This window comes from Saccostrea cucullata, unplaced genomic scaffold (assembly GCF_032062105.1).
Source record: "Saccostrea cucullata isolate Sc308-1 unplaced genomic scaffold, CSIRO_AGI_Scuc_v1 ctg659, whole genome shotgun sequence".
NCBI classification, from domain to species: Eukaryota; Metazoa; Mollusca; class Bivalvia; order Ostreida; family Ostreidae; genus Saccostrea; species Saccostrea cuccullata.
The window spans coordinates 188338-208372 of NW_026927632.1; the positions used below are offsets into that span (position 1 = coordinate 188338).

At 31.0% G+C, this 20035-nt stretch overlaps 2 protein-coding genes across 3 annotated transcripts; one reads left to right on the plus strand and one right to left on the minus strand.

Annotated features, from left to right (window-relative positions):
• Positions 1 to 2951: 2951 nt before the first annotated feature.
• On the minus strand, positions 2952 to 11399 carry LOC134275039 (uncharacterized). The gene is made up of 4 exons (XM_062757277.1): positions 11046 to 11399; positions 10819 to 10940; positions 10474 to 10546; positions 2952 to 3159 (listed from the first exon to the last, which is right to left on the minus strand). Exons 1-4 carry the CDS (start codon positions 11352 to 11354, stop codon positions 2995 to 2997), a joined length of 669 nt encoding a protein of 222 aa, XP_062613261.1. The 5' UTR covers positions 11355 to 11399; the 3' UTR covers positions 2952 to 2994.
• Positions 11400 to 11572: 173 nt separating this feature from the next.
• LOC134275053 (uncharacterized) lies at positions 11573 to 17847 on the plus strand. 2 transcript variants are annotated; one of them, XM_062757294.1, is made up of 7 exons: positions 11573 to 11831; positions 12207 to 12270; positions 14943 to 15065; positions 15351 to 15453; positions 15756 to 15966; positions 16984 to 17013; positions 17285 to 17846. In XM_062757294.1, the coding sequence occupies exons 1-7, from the start codon at positions 11618 to 11620 to the stop codon at positions 17758 to 17760; spliced, it is 1221 nt and encodes a 406-aa protein (XP_062613278.1). In that variant the 5' UTR covers positions 11573 to 11617; the 3' UTR covers positions 17761 to 17846. The 2 variants fall into 2 exon arrangements, with proteins under 2 accessions (XP_062613278.1, XP_062613279.1); XM_062757295.1 differs by lacking the exon at positions 16984 to 17013 and having other exon boundaries at positions 17285 to 17847.
• The last annotated feature ends 2188 nt before the right edge of the window (positions 17848 to 20035 follow it).

Genomic DNA, 20035 nt, shown 5'->3' on the forward strand with positions numbered 1-20035 from the left:
TAAATACATAAGAATTAGATTAGAATCAAGTGAGCTATAAACGACGGTATATTTATAACCTCCTTAGCTAGTGTTGTGTATATAATTTCCATTAAAGATTTAATTCAAATGGAATCATGATTACACGTGCATTTACAGGGATCTATTTAATTAAATTTACTACTCGTGAGCTAACAATAAGAGTACACGAGTGCTCAGGGATCCACTCGTATTTATTACACGTGTATTCATTTAGGATTTATTATACGTGTACTCATTGAGATCAAATGTACGTACGTTTATACTCACTAGGATTAATTACACGTATACTCACTAGGATTTATTACACGTGTACTCACTATGATTTATTTCATATGTACTCACTAGGATTTATTACAGGTATACTCATTAAGATTTATTACACATGTACATACCAGGATTTCTTACACGTGAACTCAGTTACCTATAGATTTATTGAACGTGTACTCACTAGGATTTATAACACGTTTACTCACTGCCATGGGATCAGTTCCATATATAAACACTAAGATTAATTACACGTGTAATCAGTTGGGATGTATTACACGTGTACTCATTTAGGATTTATAGCAGGTGTACTCACTAGGATTTATTACACGTATACTCAATAGGACTTATTACACATGTACTCTATCACTAGAATTTATTACACATATAATAAGTTGGGATTTATTACACGTATCAGTTGGGATTTATTACATGTGTGTATATACTCACTAAGATTTATAACACGTGTAAATAAGTTTGGATTTATTACAGGTGTACTCACTACGATTTATTACACGTATACTCATGCACTCGGATTTATCACACATGTTGTCATTTGGATTCCTAAAACGTGTACTCACTAGGATTTATAAAACATGTAATCAGTTGGGATTTATAACACGTGTAATCACTCGGATTTATTACACATTTACCCATTTGGATTCCTTACACGTGTATTTACTATGATTTATTACACGTCCACTATTTTTGAACACCTGTTTTCACTCGGCTTCATAAGAAGTGTACTTGTGTAAACTAGGATAACACAATTTTCACTGAATTCAATGTTTTAACACGACTAAATTATAAACATTCACATGTATATAGACTGACCTTGTCCCAAAAAACGATGGAGAATTTTTGTCTTCATTATTTTGAGGGTTTTTATAAATGTTTGCAGTTATAATTTTTCTAGACTAAATAATAAACATGTACATGTATATAAACTGACCTTATCATTTAAATTAAAATGTACGACTGAAGTCCGATCATTGGATTGAGTATTAGTAATTGAAATATCCACAGAAATTCAAATGTCTCTAATTTCACTTGTTATGTATAATTAACAATATTTATTCAAAGTTCAACACTAATTTTCTATTTTAGAGGGAAATTTATCAAATCTCAAATATATTTATGGAACTGTGTTTGACACTTGTTAAAGAAAACGCAAGGTTGGAATTGGAATTTTCATTAATGATTTTTTTTTTAATTAAATAATTAACGAAGCAATCAAAATCTGTCAACACATCGTATTCTTGTCAATAGCAAACATAAAATTTATTGTCCAATCCTATTATGATCATTCATAATAAAATATTGTAAAAAATCAAATCAAAATATATTATTCCTGGTCGATGAGAGGTGTCTGTATTTATCACAGGCACTTGTTTTGGAAATAAATTTTTACCCATGGTATTATAATAACAGTGTTATTATAATACTATTGGTTAAAAAATTACTACTGAAACAAGAGCCTGAGGTATTTGTACATATACCCCTCTTCCCAGCAGAAATTATTCCTCGTGCGTGGGTCTGATAGGAATTAAATGAACGTACTGGTAACTCAAAATATCACAGGCTGTAATACATGTATACTGTAACGTTATTCCGATATTTACCCGCTATTTAAAAATTTATGTACCAAAAGCAATCACGTTTGTAAGGAGTTTATGCATAATTTTTTTCAATCACATCTAAAATCAGTTATTGATATATATTGTATGTATATTGTGAAACCACTCTAGTATAACCTGTTATTACATATCAATTTCAAAATCGACAATACCATAAATATTTTTGAAGGGTCGTAGGTTAACTCAAGACCTATTTAACAGCAATGCAAGTTTTATTATCCACTTCTGTGTACATTTCTCTACTCCTGGCTGAGACAAGCGCAGATGTAGGCAATGTGTTATAAAAGTGTAAATTGAATATTTAACATGTCTACAGGATACATGGTGCTTTAGAGCCTTGAGTTCTTTAACATCAATCATTGATTAACTTAGTGCAGTTACAGCTCTCTCTCTCTCACAGTTGATTAATTCAATGTTGGATTGAAAATTTACTAGTGCACCAACCTCATTCAACCAAACTCAAGGATGTTTAACAAGGTTTGACCTTTCATATAACTTTAAAAAAAACTATTAAAGATAGTTATCAAAATTCATATGCTGCTACATATTGAAGAGGGCTATTCAACTGTCTGCTTCAACAGTTTTTGATCTTGGCCTTTCCTTTGACCTTGACCTTACTTTCTTAAATTAGTGATTCTCTCAATTTCAGAGAAACTTAAGATATTTTTAACAAATCTTATAATTATGCTTCAAGTTTTTATATACATATATATTACAAAATGGTGAGCACTTCCAATTTTCAACTGCTGTTCTTAACCTTTTCTTTAACCTTGGCTTCAAAGACGGTTAAAATACTGGTACATCAAACTTTATAACTGTATTATATTGATGAGAGTTATATACGTGTAATTGTATCAGTTTTGGATCTTGTCCAATTAAAATGAGAGTAGGACCACAATAAACATCCTAGTAATAAACAAAATTTGTTATAATCTTAATTGCTATTTCTGTAGTACAAATCTTAGTTTTTGAAATGTTTGTTTGTATGCTAACTACCTTAGTTTATTTCAACTAAAAGAAAAAAAAAACAAATGTCATCACAATTTATTCAGATTAACTCCATAAAACATATTTAAGACATCTCCACATGGAAAGGTTTTTTCCACAGTCTTATTATCACCTTAGTCCTGCCAGCCTTTGTCTTTTCTGAAATAATGTCCAAAATACGAGTCCTTTGCACTTTGTAGTGTGTGTCAGTTTGATCCAAGACAATATCAATACAGTCTCCAACTTTTATCTGAAAAAATGTCATAAGTATATCAATTGTTTATATCAATGGTTCATGAATCTTCAATTAAACCTCAATTTGCATCTTTTCAGCTTTGCTAGTCACAGAGCAGAAGCACTTGTGTGATACTAAAGCTATCCATTGTCCATCTGTCTAATAATTTTTCGCGATTTAAATTTAACGCGAAAGTGTAGACACAATTATGAAAGGTATCAGGGTAGCAATGTGGAGTATTTAAGAAAACACAACCCTAAACAATTTTTTAAACTTTTTGATAAGAAAAGAAACAAATCAGAATCAAGTGTATCAGCAGAAGTCTTTTTTGAACATTTTAAAAATTTGTATCAACAAGATTTAGTACCAGATATTGAAGTAGAACCCACTCTAACCAATAATCAAGAACAAATATACGAAGAATTAGATTATCAAATAACTGAGAACGAAGTAGATAAAGCTATCAGTAGATTGAAAAACAATAAAAGTAATGCAGAAGACGGCATAATTAATGAATTTTTCATTAAATGTAAAGATATAATGACACCAATCACATGTAAATTATTTAACAAGATTTTTAATTCTGGCCATTACCCTGAAAATTGGTCAACAGGATGTATTGTGCCCATTTTTAAGAAAGGTGACAAAGATGATCCTAACAATTATAGAGGTATTACTTTAGTAAGCTGTTTAGCTAAATTATTTACAAGTATTTTAAATCAAAGATTGTTGGAGTGGGACAAAGAATATAATATAACGACAGATGCACAATTTGGTTTTAAACACAATGCAAGTACCATTGATGCAATTTTTGTTTTACAAACTCTGGTAAATAAGATGCTTAGAAATAAGAAAAGATTGTATTGTTGTTTTGTTGACTATAAAAAAGCTTTTGATTATGTTAATAGATCTAGTCTGTGGATGAAGCTTAAATTATATGGTATAGATGGAAAAATGATGTGTATAATTAAATCACTTTATCAGAAGGTGAAAGCATGTATAAAACATAATGGAGAACTGTCAGAGTATTTTAATATTACAACCGGTGTATTACAAGGTGAAATTTTGTCACCATTATTGTTTTCAATGTATGTCAATGATTTTGAAAATCATTTTATATCTACCAATTGTCCATCAATAGAACTACAAATGATTAATTTATTTTTACTTATGTATGCTGATGACACAGTATTAATGTCAGAAACACCAGAGGGTTTACAAAATATGTTAAATTCATTGTATACATATACATTAGAGTGGAGTTTAACTGTTAATGTTGAAAAAACAAAAATATTAGTGTTTAGAAACAGTGGACATATTAGAGCTAACGAACACTGGGAATATGATATAGTAGTTAATGAGTTTAATTATCTTGGTATGTTGTTTAATTTTCATGGTAAATTTGCAAAAACACAACAACATTTTGCATCACAGGGAAGAAAAGCCATGTATAGTGTTTTGAATAGAATGAAAGATTTGAATTTTAACGTTAAAACACAATCAGATATGTTTGAGACTTATATTAGCCCTGTACTGTGTTATGCATCTGAAATTTGGGGATGGCACAAAGCTAAAGATATAGAAAAAGTACATCTTTCATTTTGTAAAAGAACACTTAAAGTTAGACAGAATACTTATAACAGTATGGTATATTGTGAATTAGGTAAATTGCCTCTTGAATTGGTCAGGAAAAAGAAAATCTTTAAATACTGGTTAAAATTAAGAAATAGTGCAATTGCATTCTTCAAGCATGTCTACAAGAAAGGTTAGAAAATAATGATGACTGGATTGTAAATATTAAGAATGAATTTTATAGGCTTGGTTTAGTAGAACTATTCGATAGCAATTGTATAAATAGTAACACAATTGATATTTTATATCAGAGAATGTGTGACGAATTTATCCAAAACATTATGTCAGATTTAGGTAAATCACCAAAATGTCTCATTTATCAACACCTGGTAGATAATTTTACCCTTCAGTCTTATTTATGTAAACCAATACATCTAAAATATAGAGTAACAATTACCAGATTAAGACTATCTGCGCATAACTTAATGATTGAACAAGGAAGATATAATAAAACTTTGAGAAATAACAGAACATGTAGTCTCTGTCAGTTAGGTAACATAGAAGATGAATTCCATTTTGTGTTAAAATGTCCACATTACAACACATTAAGACAAAAATACATTAAATCCTACTACTCCCGAAGACCAAGCGTCTTCAAATTGGTACAGCTACTCAGTACACAGAATATAAAAGAATTATGTAATTTAGGAAAATTTTTGCAATTAGCGAATGCCTCAAGAACAGCATCTTTATCAATTTTATAGATTATCAGAAATATTATATGCTTTGCACATGTACGTTGTATGTTTATTCCATTATTGCACGTGTTAAGATGTATGTTTATTTCATTATTACATGTGTTATGTCTATGAGATGTATGTCTCTCGACTTCAATAAAACTGAAACTGAATTTTTCATTACATTTATTTATTTATTCACCAATCAAGGATTCTCAAGAGGCATATACAATTTTAAAAAAACAATATAGTCATGATTATAACAGCATTAACAAGTAGTGGTTGCATCTGATGCAAAATTGGTTTGATCCTCACTTGCAAAAGTTCTCAGATTTGAAATATTGGTATAGTTCACAATGAAAAATAAGCATCACATAAAATATAATAATAATACAATACATAGGAAAAACCCAGCTGCTTTACACTTCAATGAAAAAACAGATAATAGCAAACAAGTAATCATAAAGTTACTCAATATTATCAGGGACCTATATACTAACTATATAGGTCCCAGGTATTATTACAGAAAGTATCACTGTAAAAATTGCATTTGGGATTTAAACATTTCCATGACGTGTATAGATCTAAACATATATAGAAATATGTTTAACGACTTAATACTTATGTCTAAAAATGTTTTATATCTAAACGTGTTTAGAAATTAAACACGTTCTGCTGTAAAGTGCAGAGTTATCTTCCCGGAAATGACACAAAAACAGTCGTATATTTGAACGTTAATTTGAGCGGCCATCGAAACAAAGCAAATCACAACAACCTTATGTGACGTATCAATAAGAGTTACTGACAACCCAAAGGATAACCACGCAGAAATATTGAAAATCATTTGAAAGGCATCTTTTTACTGCAATATATTAAAGGTATGTTTTCTTTTTTAAGATTTGCATTAATACACCATGATGAACAATGTAAACAGTGACTGGGGTTCGTTTATAGACTTGTAGGAGAGGAGTCAATATTGAATTTCATTAAAAATAACTATTTTGATATCAGTACAGTTTCAATACAACTTGAAAAATTTATGTCAACTTCAGTGGGCAGCGTACTTTCAATTAAAATCTGACTTTCTTTCCTACAGGTTATGTGAGTAGTCCAGATCAAACTCCAAGCATGTATGAAAGTACCTGGCATCATCTTCAAGTGCAAATTGTTGTTCTATAATCAACACTAAGAAACATATTTTTATGAAATGTACTGGGTTAATTGGACAATGTTCGACAGTTTTGAATACAAATACCTTAAATCATCCTTGTGCATTTGAAATGGAATACTAATTTTCGGCAGTTAATTACTGATGGGATATTATATTGTTGTGCTTTAGAACTGCTGAAAATTAATAAAGTTTGACATTTTGGTGATTGACATATGGAAAACTCTGAAACCTATTGAAACTGTAATTAATCATCATTATATATATGTATGTAAAAATAAACCTTTGTAATTTTAATTTCAATTTCTTTAAAAAAGCATTTTAAAAACCATTCACGGAAGTTTTGATATAGAATTGTCTGCTTAATTATTTATTTATTTTTTATAATATACTGTATATAATTTTGAAGATGCATAATTTGTTGCCCATCTCTGCATTAAAAATATGTCATGCTGATTGAACTTAAACTTGAGAACAAATTAAATTTGTCTAAATTAAGTACATCACCAATTGTAAAGTGTCTATATATCTAAAACATTCAGTTGCCTTATGATAAATAATTTATATCTGTTAATATTTGAAAATTTTGACAATAATATTATGTGTATTAATTAAGCTCTTTGTGTAAAAATTTACAAGTGTTTATACTTTTTCTGCAGGTAAACTTGTTTGAATTTGTTAAATCTAGATATGTATAATTTCTAAGCACATAAGAAATAATGTGTTTAGAATAATCAATCCAAACACTTTTTTAAACACTTTTTTGTCACCTTCTTTTTTATATATTTAATTCCTAAACATGTAAAATTTCTAAATATGTATGAGAAAGTGTTTAGAATCTAAACACTTATGTGCTTCCATTCTAAACACTTTCTCATACATGTTTAGAAATTTTACATGTTTAAGAATTAAACATATAAATAAGAAGGTGACAAAAAAGTGTTTAGAAAAGTGTTTGGATTCTAAACACATTTCTTACAGTGTATATATTTTGCTGGCCTGGTAGCATAGCATGCTATTTCTCCTGCAAGTACTGAAGTAAACTACACTAATGTAGATAGTTCTGAATAACATTTTATGAGTTTTATGAACTGTGATGTTTTTCCTCCTACAATATTTGGTAACAAGCATTCTACAGAGAGAAACATAATTCTGTATTTAAGTTTTTTTGAGTTTGTTATTTAAAATTTAATAAATATTTTTTTTATTCCTTTAAAATGTTACTCCTACAGTTTAATCAGATTACAATTAAGATTTATATACAAGCAGAACACAAAAAGATACTGTATACAATGTAGTGGATGTATATAAACTTGTCATGGTTATTTAAAATTAGACATTTCTGTGAATCCCTTTCCAAATGCTACTTCCCCAGTTTTATAATTTAAATGCAATATAGCTTGTGATACAAAATTTGATTGTGGATCATTTAATATTCTAAATCATTAATGCCTGGCCTTTCATTTGAAAAAACTTAACTCCCTTTCACCAAAGGATGTTTTGTGGCAAGTTTGGTTGAAATTGACCCAGTGGTCCTGGAGAAGAAGTCGAAAATGTGAAAAGTTTAAAGAAGGACTTACAGATGGACGCTGGACAAATTGTGATCAGAAAAGCTCACTTGAACTTTCAGCTCAGGTGAGCTAAAAAAGATTTATATTAGGGCTGGGTGTTGGCCAGAGATTTTGTATTGTGATACATGTATATTGCGATATTTTTAGCTGTATTAATTGCGATATATATACGAGGGCCGTTCAAAAATTACGCGGACTTGTTGCACAGAAGAAATATTTGACGACATAATCGGGCAAAATTTCACAAATAATATAAAAAAATCTTTACTTATATGGTCTTCAAAATTTCATATAAAAATTTTGTAAATTGGTATTGATTTTGAGTGATTTTTCAGGACATACCATTAAGTCACGGCGCAGCAAAATCTTCGACGTCACAAGCATTATAAAAAATATGTAATTAAGCTTTCATTTTCTCAACATTTTCCTTTGAGTACCTGTATAGTTTGAGTTACCTTAGCTACTCAACATCAAAACACCATTTCTTGTCAAGCTTAAAATCTATAAAACAAGTAAAGAATATTCTTTTTTTTTTTTTAAACCAAAAACTACTTATGAGATATAGTGTGATATTGGTGACTCTCAATCACGCTCTTTACAGTCCGGATAAAGTTAACTTTTCGTCTATAATCTTCTTCCCGTCCTCCCGTATAGCCTTTTTACAGAGGTCTAACTGTCTAAAATTTCAATTTGCTATTTGTGGGCAAATGTCACGAGTAGCCTAGTTTACTACATGTTTTATTATGCATATTTTGGATCTATGCTGCCGATATCTTGAGCATTACACATATTTTAACAAAAGTTTGGTGCGCCGTCAATTCAGGAAACGTCATTTTCACAGTCGTTTTCACGGGAATCGCATCAGAGAAAAATCACTATATTTCTGTTAGTACTTCAAATATTACGTCCAAATTCTAAATACATAATAATAGAACAATTTAAAGGTACATTTGAGAAAATTGTTGAAAAATATCGCGAATTTTAGAAAATCAATGAGTTAAATTTTTGAATCCGCATGCTTTTGCTTCAATTTTTTTGTCGTGCGCCGTACCTCTCCATCAACAATATCAACATACCGATAATTTTAGTAGAATTTTGTTAAAATACAGAAATTTTGCCCAAAATTTATTGGAATCTTTAAGATACATATTTCTGTGAAATATTATAACTATTTGACGTCTCTAAGAGTAAATAATAGCACAGTCCGCGTAATTTTTGAACGGCCCTCGTATGTGTTGCAATATTTTCATTGAAAATTACAATGGCATTTTTTTTTTTTTAATATCAACTTTAATTTACATGCAGGATTGTACATAAATATGAAAAGTAACCAAAAGGAAATTTGATTTTATTGAAGTTATGCTCTGAAGTAGAGCCATAAAACAGCTTCTGTCTTACTGTTTGGTTTATAATAAGCCTTTCTTACATTTATTTTTATAGCGAGCGCAGCGAGCTCAATAGACTAATGTGTAAGAACAGAGGAAATTCGGAATGAAATCTGTACATACGTCAGGCAAATTTCTCTGTGCAACATTCCCAGAATTCCTGCACTACCCAATGTCCTTTGCGCGAATAAATCAAAAAAAAGTAAAAAAAATAAAGGAACATTGTTTCTTACCGAGACGGTAACTTAACGAAATGGTTTTGCCTTGCCTTATTCAAAAAAATACCCCCATGCCACAACACTGGCCTTCACCTTGCCCTTCGGAAATGATACATATGACATCACCGGAAACTTACGAATTTTGACGATATGCTAATTAAGTCATGTCGGTTGCTTCCGTGAAATAGATAAATAAATAAACAATAACTTAAAGCATAAAAAGCTTTCAGTTTGTAGAAATCTTTCAAAGAAACAAAAAATAACTCTGCAATGTTTTTCGACCAAAATTGTGCTAGGTCTATAGTTTAAACCAGACGCTCGGCCGTTTCCATAGGCTCCGACGAGCTCCCTGACGTCGTGTGACGTCACAGCTAGACGAGATGTCTCGTGCGACTTGATGTTTGAAGTGGCTGATCAATTTTTTAAGTGTTTTGATGGTACAACTGTGCTCGCCTCAACGGTCACACCGTAAAACATATTATTTTAATGATAAAATTCCTTAGTTTAATTAAGCATTTTGCCGATGTATTGAAACAACACAAATGTATTGCAATACCATATTTTTTGTCATTGTATTGAAATATACCACATAAATATCGGTATTAAGCCAAGCCCTAATTTATATAGAAATTTAAAAGTAAAACAAGACCAGTTTAGAGTTAAGTTTACAATGGTTACCTGTGTTGCTTTCTTTTGAGGAAGTTTTCCATTGACTAAGCAGTTTTGTGTTGTGAGTCTCTCTTCTGTTTTTCTAAAAAATGAAAAAGTAGTTTGAATTTAAAATCTTCTCATTTTTCATTCTTTTATTATTTTCACACTTTAATATGTACATCTGAACACTGTATTATTAATAACAGCCAGTATATGAAAAAATGTTTGAGGGATAATTTCTTTTAAGTCATAAATCCTTTATGTCATCAAAATTGTTGCAGGGATTGAGTGGCATCATACATGAATTACCGGGTAGAGAGAAATATAAGAGGGGGTTTAACAAGGTTTGAGAAAAAGACAAAAATTTCCTACAATCTGCTGATCCCAAATGCTTTTGTTATAACAGCATCTAATCGAGTTGAGCCAACAACAATCATCAGTTGTTTAGGTTTTGATTTAGCAATCTCATCTTCATCATAATCAGGAAAGGATCTCTACAATGCATTATTAATTCATAAGATTAAAAAAAATCAAAACTAAAGTGCATGGAAAGTTTGTACAGGCCTATTATTTAATTTTTTAACTAAATAGATTTTTACATTAATCAGCTTGGCGTCTGAACCCTCATTTAAACTGTCTCTTTCTTCAGTATCTGTTACATCCTCTTTATCTTGGCCTGTTTTAAATCTTATCCAAGGATGACACTTAGTTGGGTGCTTGTCCAACAAAGTTAGTTGTTTAGTTCGGAGGGGGGCCAGAATACGGCAATAAATCTGGAAACAGTTGTGTAAATGACGAATAGAATAATGTTCGTTGTTTGATAATTGTAATTTTTGTTCCGTTCCATAGAACCTATGTCTTGACATCAGTTTTAAGGCTCGGGGTACACATGATTTCATCTTCGACATCGTCTGTCAGTGTTTAACTCTTCTGCACCGAGAAGGTAAAAATAACATTACGTTTTTATATTTCTTCAGTTTCGTATTTTTCATACCATATGTTTTTTTTTCTATTTAACTGTCGTAAATGTATTAATCTTTTATCAAAAATAAATAATAATTCATTGAAATTCTACTATTATTTAAAACACATAACATGTTAATACTAAAAATATAAGCTAGCTTTACTTTCACCTTCCAAAATTTTGCGGGAACCTGCTAAGATTGAGTTGATGAATAAACTTGAGATAGACAAACGTCAACACAGTAATATGGGTGATATTCAACACCAAGAAGTGATCCCACATAACTCCGGTTCGCCCAAGTCGTCATTCAATCTAGATGAACCTCCTATGGTGTTTCAGTGTGCTCAGTGTAACGTTATTGTTGGGGACTCAACAGCATGGGTCTGCATAGACGATATATCTAGGACAATAACACTTAACAGTAAGACTTGTGAATTATTTTTTAGACGAGATAAAAGTTGACACTTTCACTGTACTTTAGTGTGACATTTCTTATAGGCCTATGCTGAAAAAATTGAACATAATTGACAGAACTTTTTTAAGAAAAATGTTTATCAAAATAGTTAAATCAATGTTTTGATTAGATAGAGAAAACTGATTAATGCAATATACTGTAGCTACTGTAAGATACATGTTAAAATCACTAAATTAAGACCAGAATAATATTTTGTTGGACTTTTGAATAGATAGATAAAACTGATTAATGCAATATACTGTAGCTACTGTAAGATACATGTTAAAATCACTAAATTAAGACCAGAATAATATTTTGTTGGACCTGTAAATTTTATTATAGATGTAACGAGTGCAGTAGTGGAAGAAGAAATGAAGACTGCCAGTTCAGGCTTTGATGCAGGAAGGTAAGTCAATCTGGAATAAGAAAATCTGCCGAGTGTGTTAACATCGGAAAGCAGCTGACTTGCCTAATCTTGAGGCTGACAGGCATCAAAATTAATAAGCAAAATACATGTGGGTGAAAAAATCAAAATTGCAAACTAAGCTAGAACTATAAGATTTAGGGGGTTCAGGTGACCCGACTTACCTGTGTAATCTAGGGCTGTGTATTGAACCAAAAATTTCGATACGGTACGATACGATATTTTTTAAAGCGATATGCGATATATTGGATTCTAAAACATGTCTATCAGAATAGGCTTATAAATCATTTTAATGCATAAATTTCATGATAATTAAGTGATTTATTACCCATTTTAAAGTTCTTGTTTCATTTTCTTTATTAATAACACCTCAAATTAAAACTTTTAATGACAGTAAAATCAACATGTTCAAATAAAATTCTCCTTGTATTTTGTAATAATTGTAAAAACTGTGTTATTTCCTTATAAATTATAAAATTATTGAACAGTTTTAATTCAAAAAAGTGAAATATAATCTTTGGTAATTGAAATTCCCATCTTTTTAACAGAATTAGAGGAAAAACTGTCTGTCCGATACGTATTGGAACTTATTTTTCGATACGATATTTTTCTTGAATGTCGATACGTATCGATATATCGATATATTGATACAGCCCTAGTGTAATCGTGCCATATACACACAATTTATTGATGTTTATATACGTAATTTTTGCATTATTATTCACATTTATCTAGAAATTAAATATAATGAATTTTTTCTACATTGTTTGAACTTTCGTATGATGTGTGTGTTATGTCATTCTGAAAAGTTTGTATTAAAAATTAACCCGGTTGAAGTTGTGCTAAAATTGGAACGGGGTTTCCCCTTTGATGCATGGCACTGTAATTTTGTTTCCGCGGCGTTGATAGCGTCATTTTGATTGGCTTTCCGGGAGGCGATTTTGAAGGAATTAACGACATTGACCTATCACAGGAAAGCTTACATTTTGAAGATCAACATTATCAATGTTGCATCTCAATGCAATGTGCAGAAGTTTATGTATTTTCGTTTCAAAGGAAAGAGGTCGATTTTACTACGGTAAGTAATCGAAATATTTTTATGCAACATACACTGTTAGAAAGCTGAGAAAATTTCCTATCTGAATATTGTGGTTCTGTAATAATTTCGGAAAAAAATTCACCCGGATTCTAATCAAAAGTCGTCACCCCGACGCAACTTTTGAACAGTTTCTATGTACCTTTCAATTCATGCACACTTTTTTATCGTAAAACCACAAGTGAAAATAGAAATGTGACATTAAATAATATTAGGATCGACTTACTGGAAAAAAAAAATCTATGAAAAATATTATCATTTCCTACAATGTACTACACATAAACAGGGACCTTATAATATACTAACGGTCCCTGATATAAATGTACAAATTTGATTCTGTTGCCAGGATTTCCTCTAGATTCTGAAATACATATAATGTACTTATAATTAATAAATAAATAGCTTGAAGTTCTTTTAGGCCCTATAAAATATTAATAATTTTCTTTGTTAACATGATACTTTGTGGTTATTTTTTTTTCAGTGAGTGTAAACAGTCAGACTTCGGGAAAATGCGAGAATCATTCCACGTCATGATTATGGTACCCGCCGGTAGTAACAGATGTCTGGATAACCTTAACACTCAACTTGTCCAAGAAGCACGGATAATTTAGACTGAATATATACAATTATTGATTGATACCGAAATTTGATATCATGTATTTTAAAGATTGATCAATACAAATTTTAAATAAAGTTGTGAATTAACTGTAGTGAATTCTTTTTTCCCAATCTTTGCCATTTTCATATTAATATTGACAGCTTTCTTCTTCGTGATATCCAGACAGAATTCTGACTTTTAGTGAGCATATTTGATTAAGATCACTATTTTATAAATCTTCTGAAAGTAATAAATTGTAAATATTTATAAAATTTCATTATTTTTTTCCTAACTTAGATTTTGAAAGCATTTTATCAAAAAGACTGTATCGGCCATTTTCACTACTGGTGGCCATATTGGATATTTTGCTGCCATCTTGGATATTTTTTTAGCTGGCATGGAAACAGAAAATTAGGGCTTGCATAGACCTTTCCGAAAATATATAGTTTGCCATACTTCCAAATAAAATTAGACTCGTTACTTAAAAATCTGCCTAGACTTATCGGATTTTTCTTCCTTTCATGTGCCATCAATAGGTACTCTTTAATAGTTAAATTTTCTTACATAAAATAGCAGTATTCACAACATTGATAATTTCATAACTTCTGTTCTACTTGGAATTTTTTCACCAATTAAAGTTTTTTTATATTTCTGAATGTGTATGTGTTTGAGCTAGAATATATTTATTTGAATATATCTCATCGAAAATTTATACCTGAAGCCCCTATAAGATTCATAAAAGAAAATTAAGCGAGAAAGATGAGCTTTCGCACTGTGTCTGGTTTTTACTTTTTTGGCTGTGGTTTAAAATTTATTCAATCTTTGTCTTTTGCACATAAATGATGATAAATCCTTTGAATGTCCTTTAAATATATCAGCATACATGTAGTTGACTCTAAAAGAAGTTGAATGGTCTGATATTGGACCAAACATGGACTGTTGAATACATTTTCATTGTAGCACTTACTACAAGATGGCCTGTGCCACGTGTAGAGAAGAAATTGGACGGAAATATAAGGGTGCTGTCAATCACTTGGACTCAGCAAGAGGAAAATACACTCTGTTTGTTGACAAGTTATCCAGGTACATTATATTGAGAATGTATTTTAATTTTCGCTCTCTTTTGTCAAGTAAATAACATTATTGTCCACTTTTTAATTGACTATAAATTTGTAAATGATGTAAAATTTGCAAATTTGACAAATAATGCATCATACGTAACATACTTACAAAAGACATCTCCATATGAGTGAAAAATTCAATAGGCACATTAAACAACAAACAAACTTATACACGGACATTGTGTGTAAAATGTAGATGGGCTGTGTATTGGTAAAAAATACTGACAATATATTTTATAATATTTAGTTATCAGATTGGAAGCTATGACAAGGAGAGAAGTGAAACTACAGACATGTCTGACATTCTCAGTGTGGCAAACATCAGAGATATACATGTTCAACTGTCTAAGGTGGGTGAATTATCCAAGTTGTATTGTTGTTTGACCAAGCAGCTGTCTACTAATGGAGAAAAAAATTAAATATGACAAACAGAAATGAAATCTGACAAAAATATATTTATATGAGTTGACAGTTGAACATTTATCATATTTATTGTTGTAAAATTTTAGCTTAGGACTCATCTAAGTTTCTAATAGGCTGACCTGAAATCTTTATTTTCTATCAAACAAGATGATGCAAAGAAGATAGGCTCTTACACTGATCCAATCAAAATTTATCAAGTATGAACCTTATTTTTACTTGTATCGTACAGCTGACAGCCATAATGCAGGGGATGAATGACCGAGTGCTGGCCTTGGAGCAGGGGTACCAGACAGGAGCGGGGGACGATAATATGAGTGTGAAGAGTCTGTCCTATCCCTGCAGCAGTTATTCCAGTGTTCCCCCACGGTTCCTTTCTCCCACCCATCAGCCTAATCGAGTTTTTTCTACAGGACAATTGCCAGTCACACAAATTTGTAATAGTAAGTCAAAAGGCAGATACATGTACTTGCTGTGAAGAGTTCTTAGTGGAGTGATAATGAATTGAATTCTTCAAATTTAGATTGTTAACATGAAAATGATTTTTTACTTCATGTGTCTGTCTGTCTGTCTGTCTGTCTGTCTGTCTGTCCGTCTGTCTGTAAACAATTTTTCAAAACGCTACTCCTCCTACAATTTTAGTCTGATTTCAATATTACTTGGCACACAAGTAGACTACACTAAGATACATAGAATAGTGCATCGGTTTTTGATTTCGATGAACGGTGTTGCCATGGTTACTAAAAATAGAATTTTTTGTGAAATTCCTTTAAAACGCTACTCCTTCTACAGTTTTGGTCTGATTTCAATATAACTTGGCACACAAGTAGACTACACTAAGATACATAGAATAGTGCATCGGTTTTTGATTTCGATGAACAGTGTTGCCATGGTTACTAAAAATAGAATTTTCTGTGAAATTCCTTTAAAACGCTACTCCTTCTACAGTTTTAGTCTGATTTCAATATAACTTGGCACACAAGTAGATTACACTAAGATGCACAGAATAATGCATAGATTTTTGATTTCGATGAACGGTGTTGCCATGGTTACTAAAAATAGAATTTTCTGTGAAATTCATTTTAATTGCTACTCCTTCTACAGTTTTGGTCTGATTTCAATATAACTTGGCACACAAGTAGACTACACTAAGATACATAGAATAGTGCATCGGTTTTTGATTTTGATGAACGGTGTTATCATGGTTACTAAAAATAGAATTTTCTGTGAAATTCCTTTAAAACGCTACTCCTTCTACAGTTATAGTTTGATTATAAAATAAGTTTTGCACAAAGATACATAAAATAGTGCAATGGTTTTTGATAAGTACAAACCAGTAGAGCTACAGTCTCGACAGAGACTTCTGGTTATTTATCTGCTCTTTTTTGAGAATCTTTTCACTTTCTTTGTGGCTTATGAAAGGATATCAGAAATTCAAGAAATTTCATTTTATTTTCAAGGTGAAGGTCATGGCCACAGCTTGAAATCAGGTATTTTAAATCTATAAAAAAAAAAAAAAGTACAGATCTTTTAAAATTTTCTGTTTTCAGATATCAAAATTTTCATAGTTTATTTCTTACTTGAGCCAAAATTTAAAGTTAATTTTCTTTACTTTCAAATTTCCAACCTACATCTTTCCATCATCTGTCCCTGTATTATATTTAAGATTTCGTAAACATCTTGTTCAAAGAAAATTTTGAAACAGGACTGTTAAGAAAGTTAATTTTCATGGTTTTGAGGGTTTATAAATTCTTGTTGTAGACGAGTCTATTTTTAAGAGACCACAACTCCGACATCCCCAACAGCATCCAGGTCACCATGACAACTATCCGGAGAGTGTACAGAGTACATATTCCCACCTGGAGCACCTCCACAAGGTCGACCAGCAGGAGCGCCCCCTGGGAATTGATCCAGACGACAGCTTCCAGAGCCACAACAACTACGTCAGAAACATTCACAGCAGCAAGACCAGGCAACAGAGACGCAACTCGCTGAATCTGGAGACTGCACAGCACAAAGAGAACGTACCACAAAATTTCAGAAGGGAAGAGTTGAGTCAAGGGTTTAGAGGGCAGAGAAACTTTAGTTCAGGTAGAATGAGTGAGGACAGTAGAATTAAAGAGGAGGAGGCATCAAATAAGGGATCAACACCTCGAGGGAACTTAAAGAGAAAAGAAGTTCCCTCTGGTGACCCTCTGCAGGCCATGATGAGCAGACGACACAAGCGGAGAATCTGAGTTGTCTTAGGGGTTGATGAGGCATAGGTTTATTTCAGGGTAATCATAATTAAAATGATCTGAATGTTTCTTATTTCACAAACCCTCAAACAAAGTAAATTCCAAAGTCTTTTTTTCCCCTTGGAGAATTGCTTTCCCTCTGGTAATTTTTTCCCCAAAATGTCATAGTAAGTTGTTTCAATTTGATTCTTTCCTTGTGAAAGGTTTTCAGAAAAATTTCAGCTTAACAAAACACAGATTATATGTAAATAAAATTTTGTTATGAAGTAGTATTGATTTGTAGTTAGGGAGTTTCTAACCCTGATTGTTTCAATTTTTTACAGTTATTGTTATAACAGGCATGCACTTATGTTTTGTTACTCATGTATTATAAAGTACATATCATAAGGGGAGATGTATAGATATGCATCAGTAGATTTATATATGTATATCATCCCTTACCCTACTATCAAAATGTTGTCTATCTGTGCAGGATAGGAATACAACATTAATATTTTAAACTACAAGAATTAATTCCATGTGTTTTTAACATTTCCTTGTAGCACATATCTACTGTATGACAACTTGTACATGTTTTCAATGTACTGAGACTTCTGTGGAGTTTCTCGACATTAAGATCAGGGAAAGGACTGGACCTATCATTGATTCATTTCAACATTTGGATTTCATTATATATTATTGTTATTTGTTGCTTATATTGTTTTGTTGTTTATTTTGTTGACCAAGAAAGGTCAGAAATGTTTGAAGATACGTTGAAAGCAATTTAATTATGGTGTTGCATTAAGAAAATTCAAATTTTAATGTACATTCAATAACATGTGTACAATCTAGGCTAACTGTAGTAAAATTGTTTCTGGGTTCCTTTTACATTTGATGTTAAGCAACTACACATAAAAAGTAGAAATTAAACATATATTATTTTGTTCAGACCTACAGAAAACAGTGTAATTATTGAATTTTCATTTTAAAAGAATGAAAGTTAGTCATCATACTAAAACTTGTACTTTACAAGGGAAAAGGGGGAATGGAAGGGGGGTGCTAAAAGAACTATTATATCCATCATTATAAACATGTTTCAATTGTATTGTTGTAAACAGAACAATAAATTTTACAAGCATTATTAATTTTATTTACATTTTCTTGCTTAATATAAATTATAAATGCATGTACACATATTTCAGCAGCACTTGATTTAAAATGTATAATGTTAAAAGAAAAAATAACAATAAATTCTGGAAGTTTTCTTCACACAATATTTCATTTAAATCATCAAATTCTTTGTATTAAAATGCATGCAACCAAATACTCAAACAAATGTGTTAATTTTTTTTTCTCAAAAAGTTGCCATGTATCTTTCATTATTTAAATATTTGTTTCAAGTGTTGTAACACTGATCTAAATGTATTATCTATTTCATTTATTAATTCCTACAGCATATACACATAAGTACATGTGTATTAAATTTATTGAAAACCACATAGTGAATACTGGTAGCTTTATTGTAAGTATCCACAAAATAATTACTTTTCCAGTTGTAAAATACATACAATTCTTTGAAGTCATCTTTATATTCTTTTCCTATAATTATACATCAATATAGTAAATGTAGTAAAATATTTTCTACCCATATCCAATACAACAACACATACAGTCCAATTACCAGACACAACACAAAACCATAAAAAAAATGAATTTAAAAATAAACACAAACTTGTCAGTTTTACTGCAACAAAATATGTGGTACATTTATTCGGTGGTACAATGTAGTAATTAGAACTGCAAGGTCAATGCGTTTGTAACTACACATTAAGCTTGCAGTTATTTTTAAAATTTTAGTCACAAGTTATGCATTTTGTTCCATTCTGTGTGTGCAAAAAGAATGGACACAAAACCTGTTGCTTGTGATGATGAAAAATAATGAAACATGTATATGGCACAATCAATCCTGCTCTCTCTAGATCACCTCAGGTATATACCATACTCTCAGTGAATCAACACAGTGACCAAGAGATCCGTAGTCATACGATGACTAATTATAACTAATACTAAATTCCATACAAACAAATGTATCTGAAAGAAAAAAAAAGCGTCCTAAACCGGCCTTATGCCCTAATAGACCACACACAATACTGTTTAGGGAACACTCTTTGCATCCTGCATATTATATTTCATGAAATTGTCAGTTTCTGCTGTCCCAACAATATTGCTTTGCTCCTCCCTCCTGAATTTGTGCTTGCATAATTACTGATAAAAAGTCCCAAAGCCATAGACCAGG

Coding starts and splice junctions, on each gene's coding strand:
- LOC134275039 (XM_062757277.1), bottom strand. CDS start 11,354: ATGTCGAAGATGAAATCATGTGTACCCCGAGCCTTAAAACTGATGTCA. Junction 10,547..10,818: donor GCATTTGGGATCAGCAGATT/GTAGGAAATTTT, acceptor TTCATTTTTTAG/AAAAACAGAAGAGAGACTCA. Junction 3,160..10,473: donor CTCAAAAGAAAGCAACACAG/GTAACCATTGTA, acceptor ACATTTTTTCAG/ATAAAAGTTGGAGACTGTAT.
- LOC134275053 (XM_062757294.1), top strand. CDS start 11,618: ATGAATAAACTTGAGATAGACAAACGTCAACACAGTAATATGGGTGAT. Junction 15,454..15,755: donor TACATGTTCAACTGTCTAAG/GTGGGTGAATTA, acceptor TGTATCGTACAG/CTGACAGCCATAATGCAGGG. Junction 17,014..17,284: donor TGGCCACAGCTTGAAATCAG/GTATTTTAAATC, acceptor TTCTTGTTGTAG/ACGAGTCTATTTTTAAGAGA.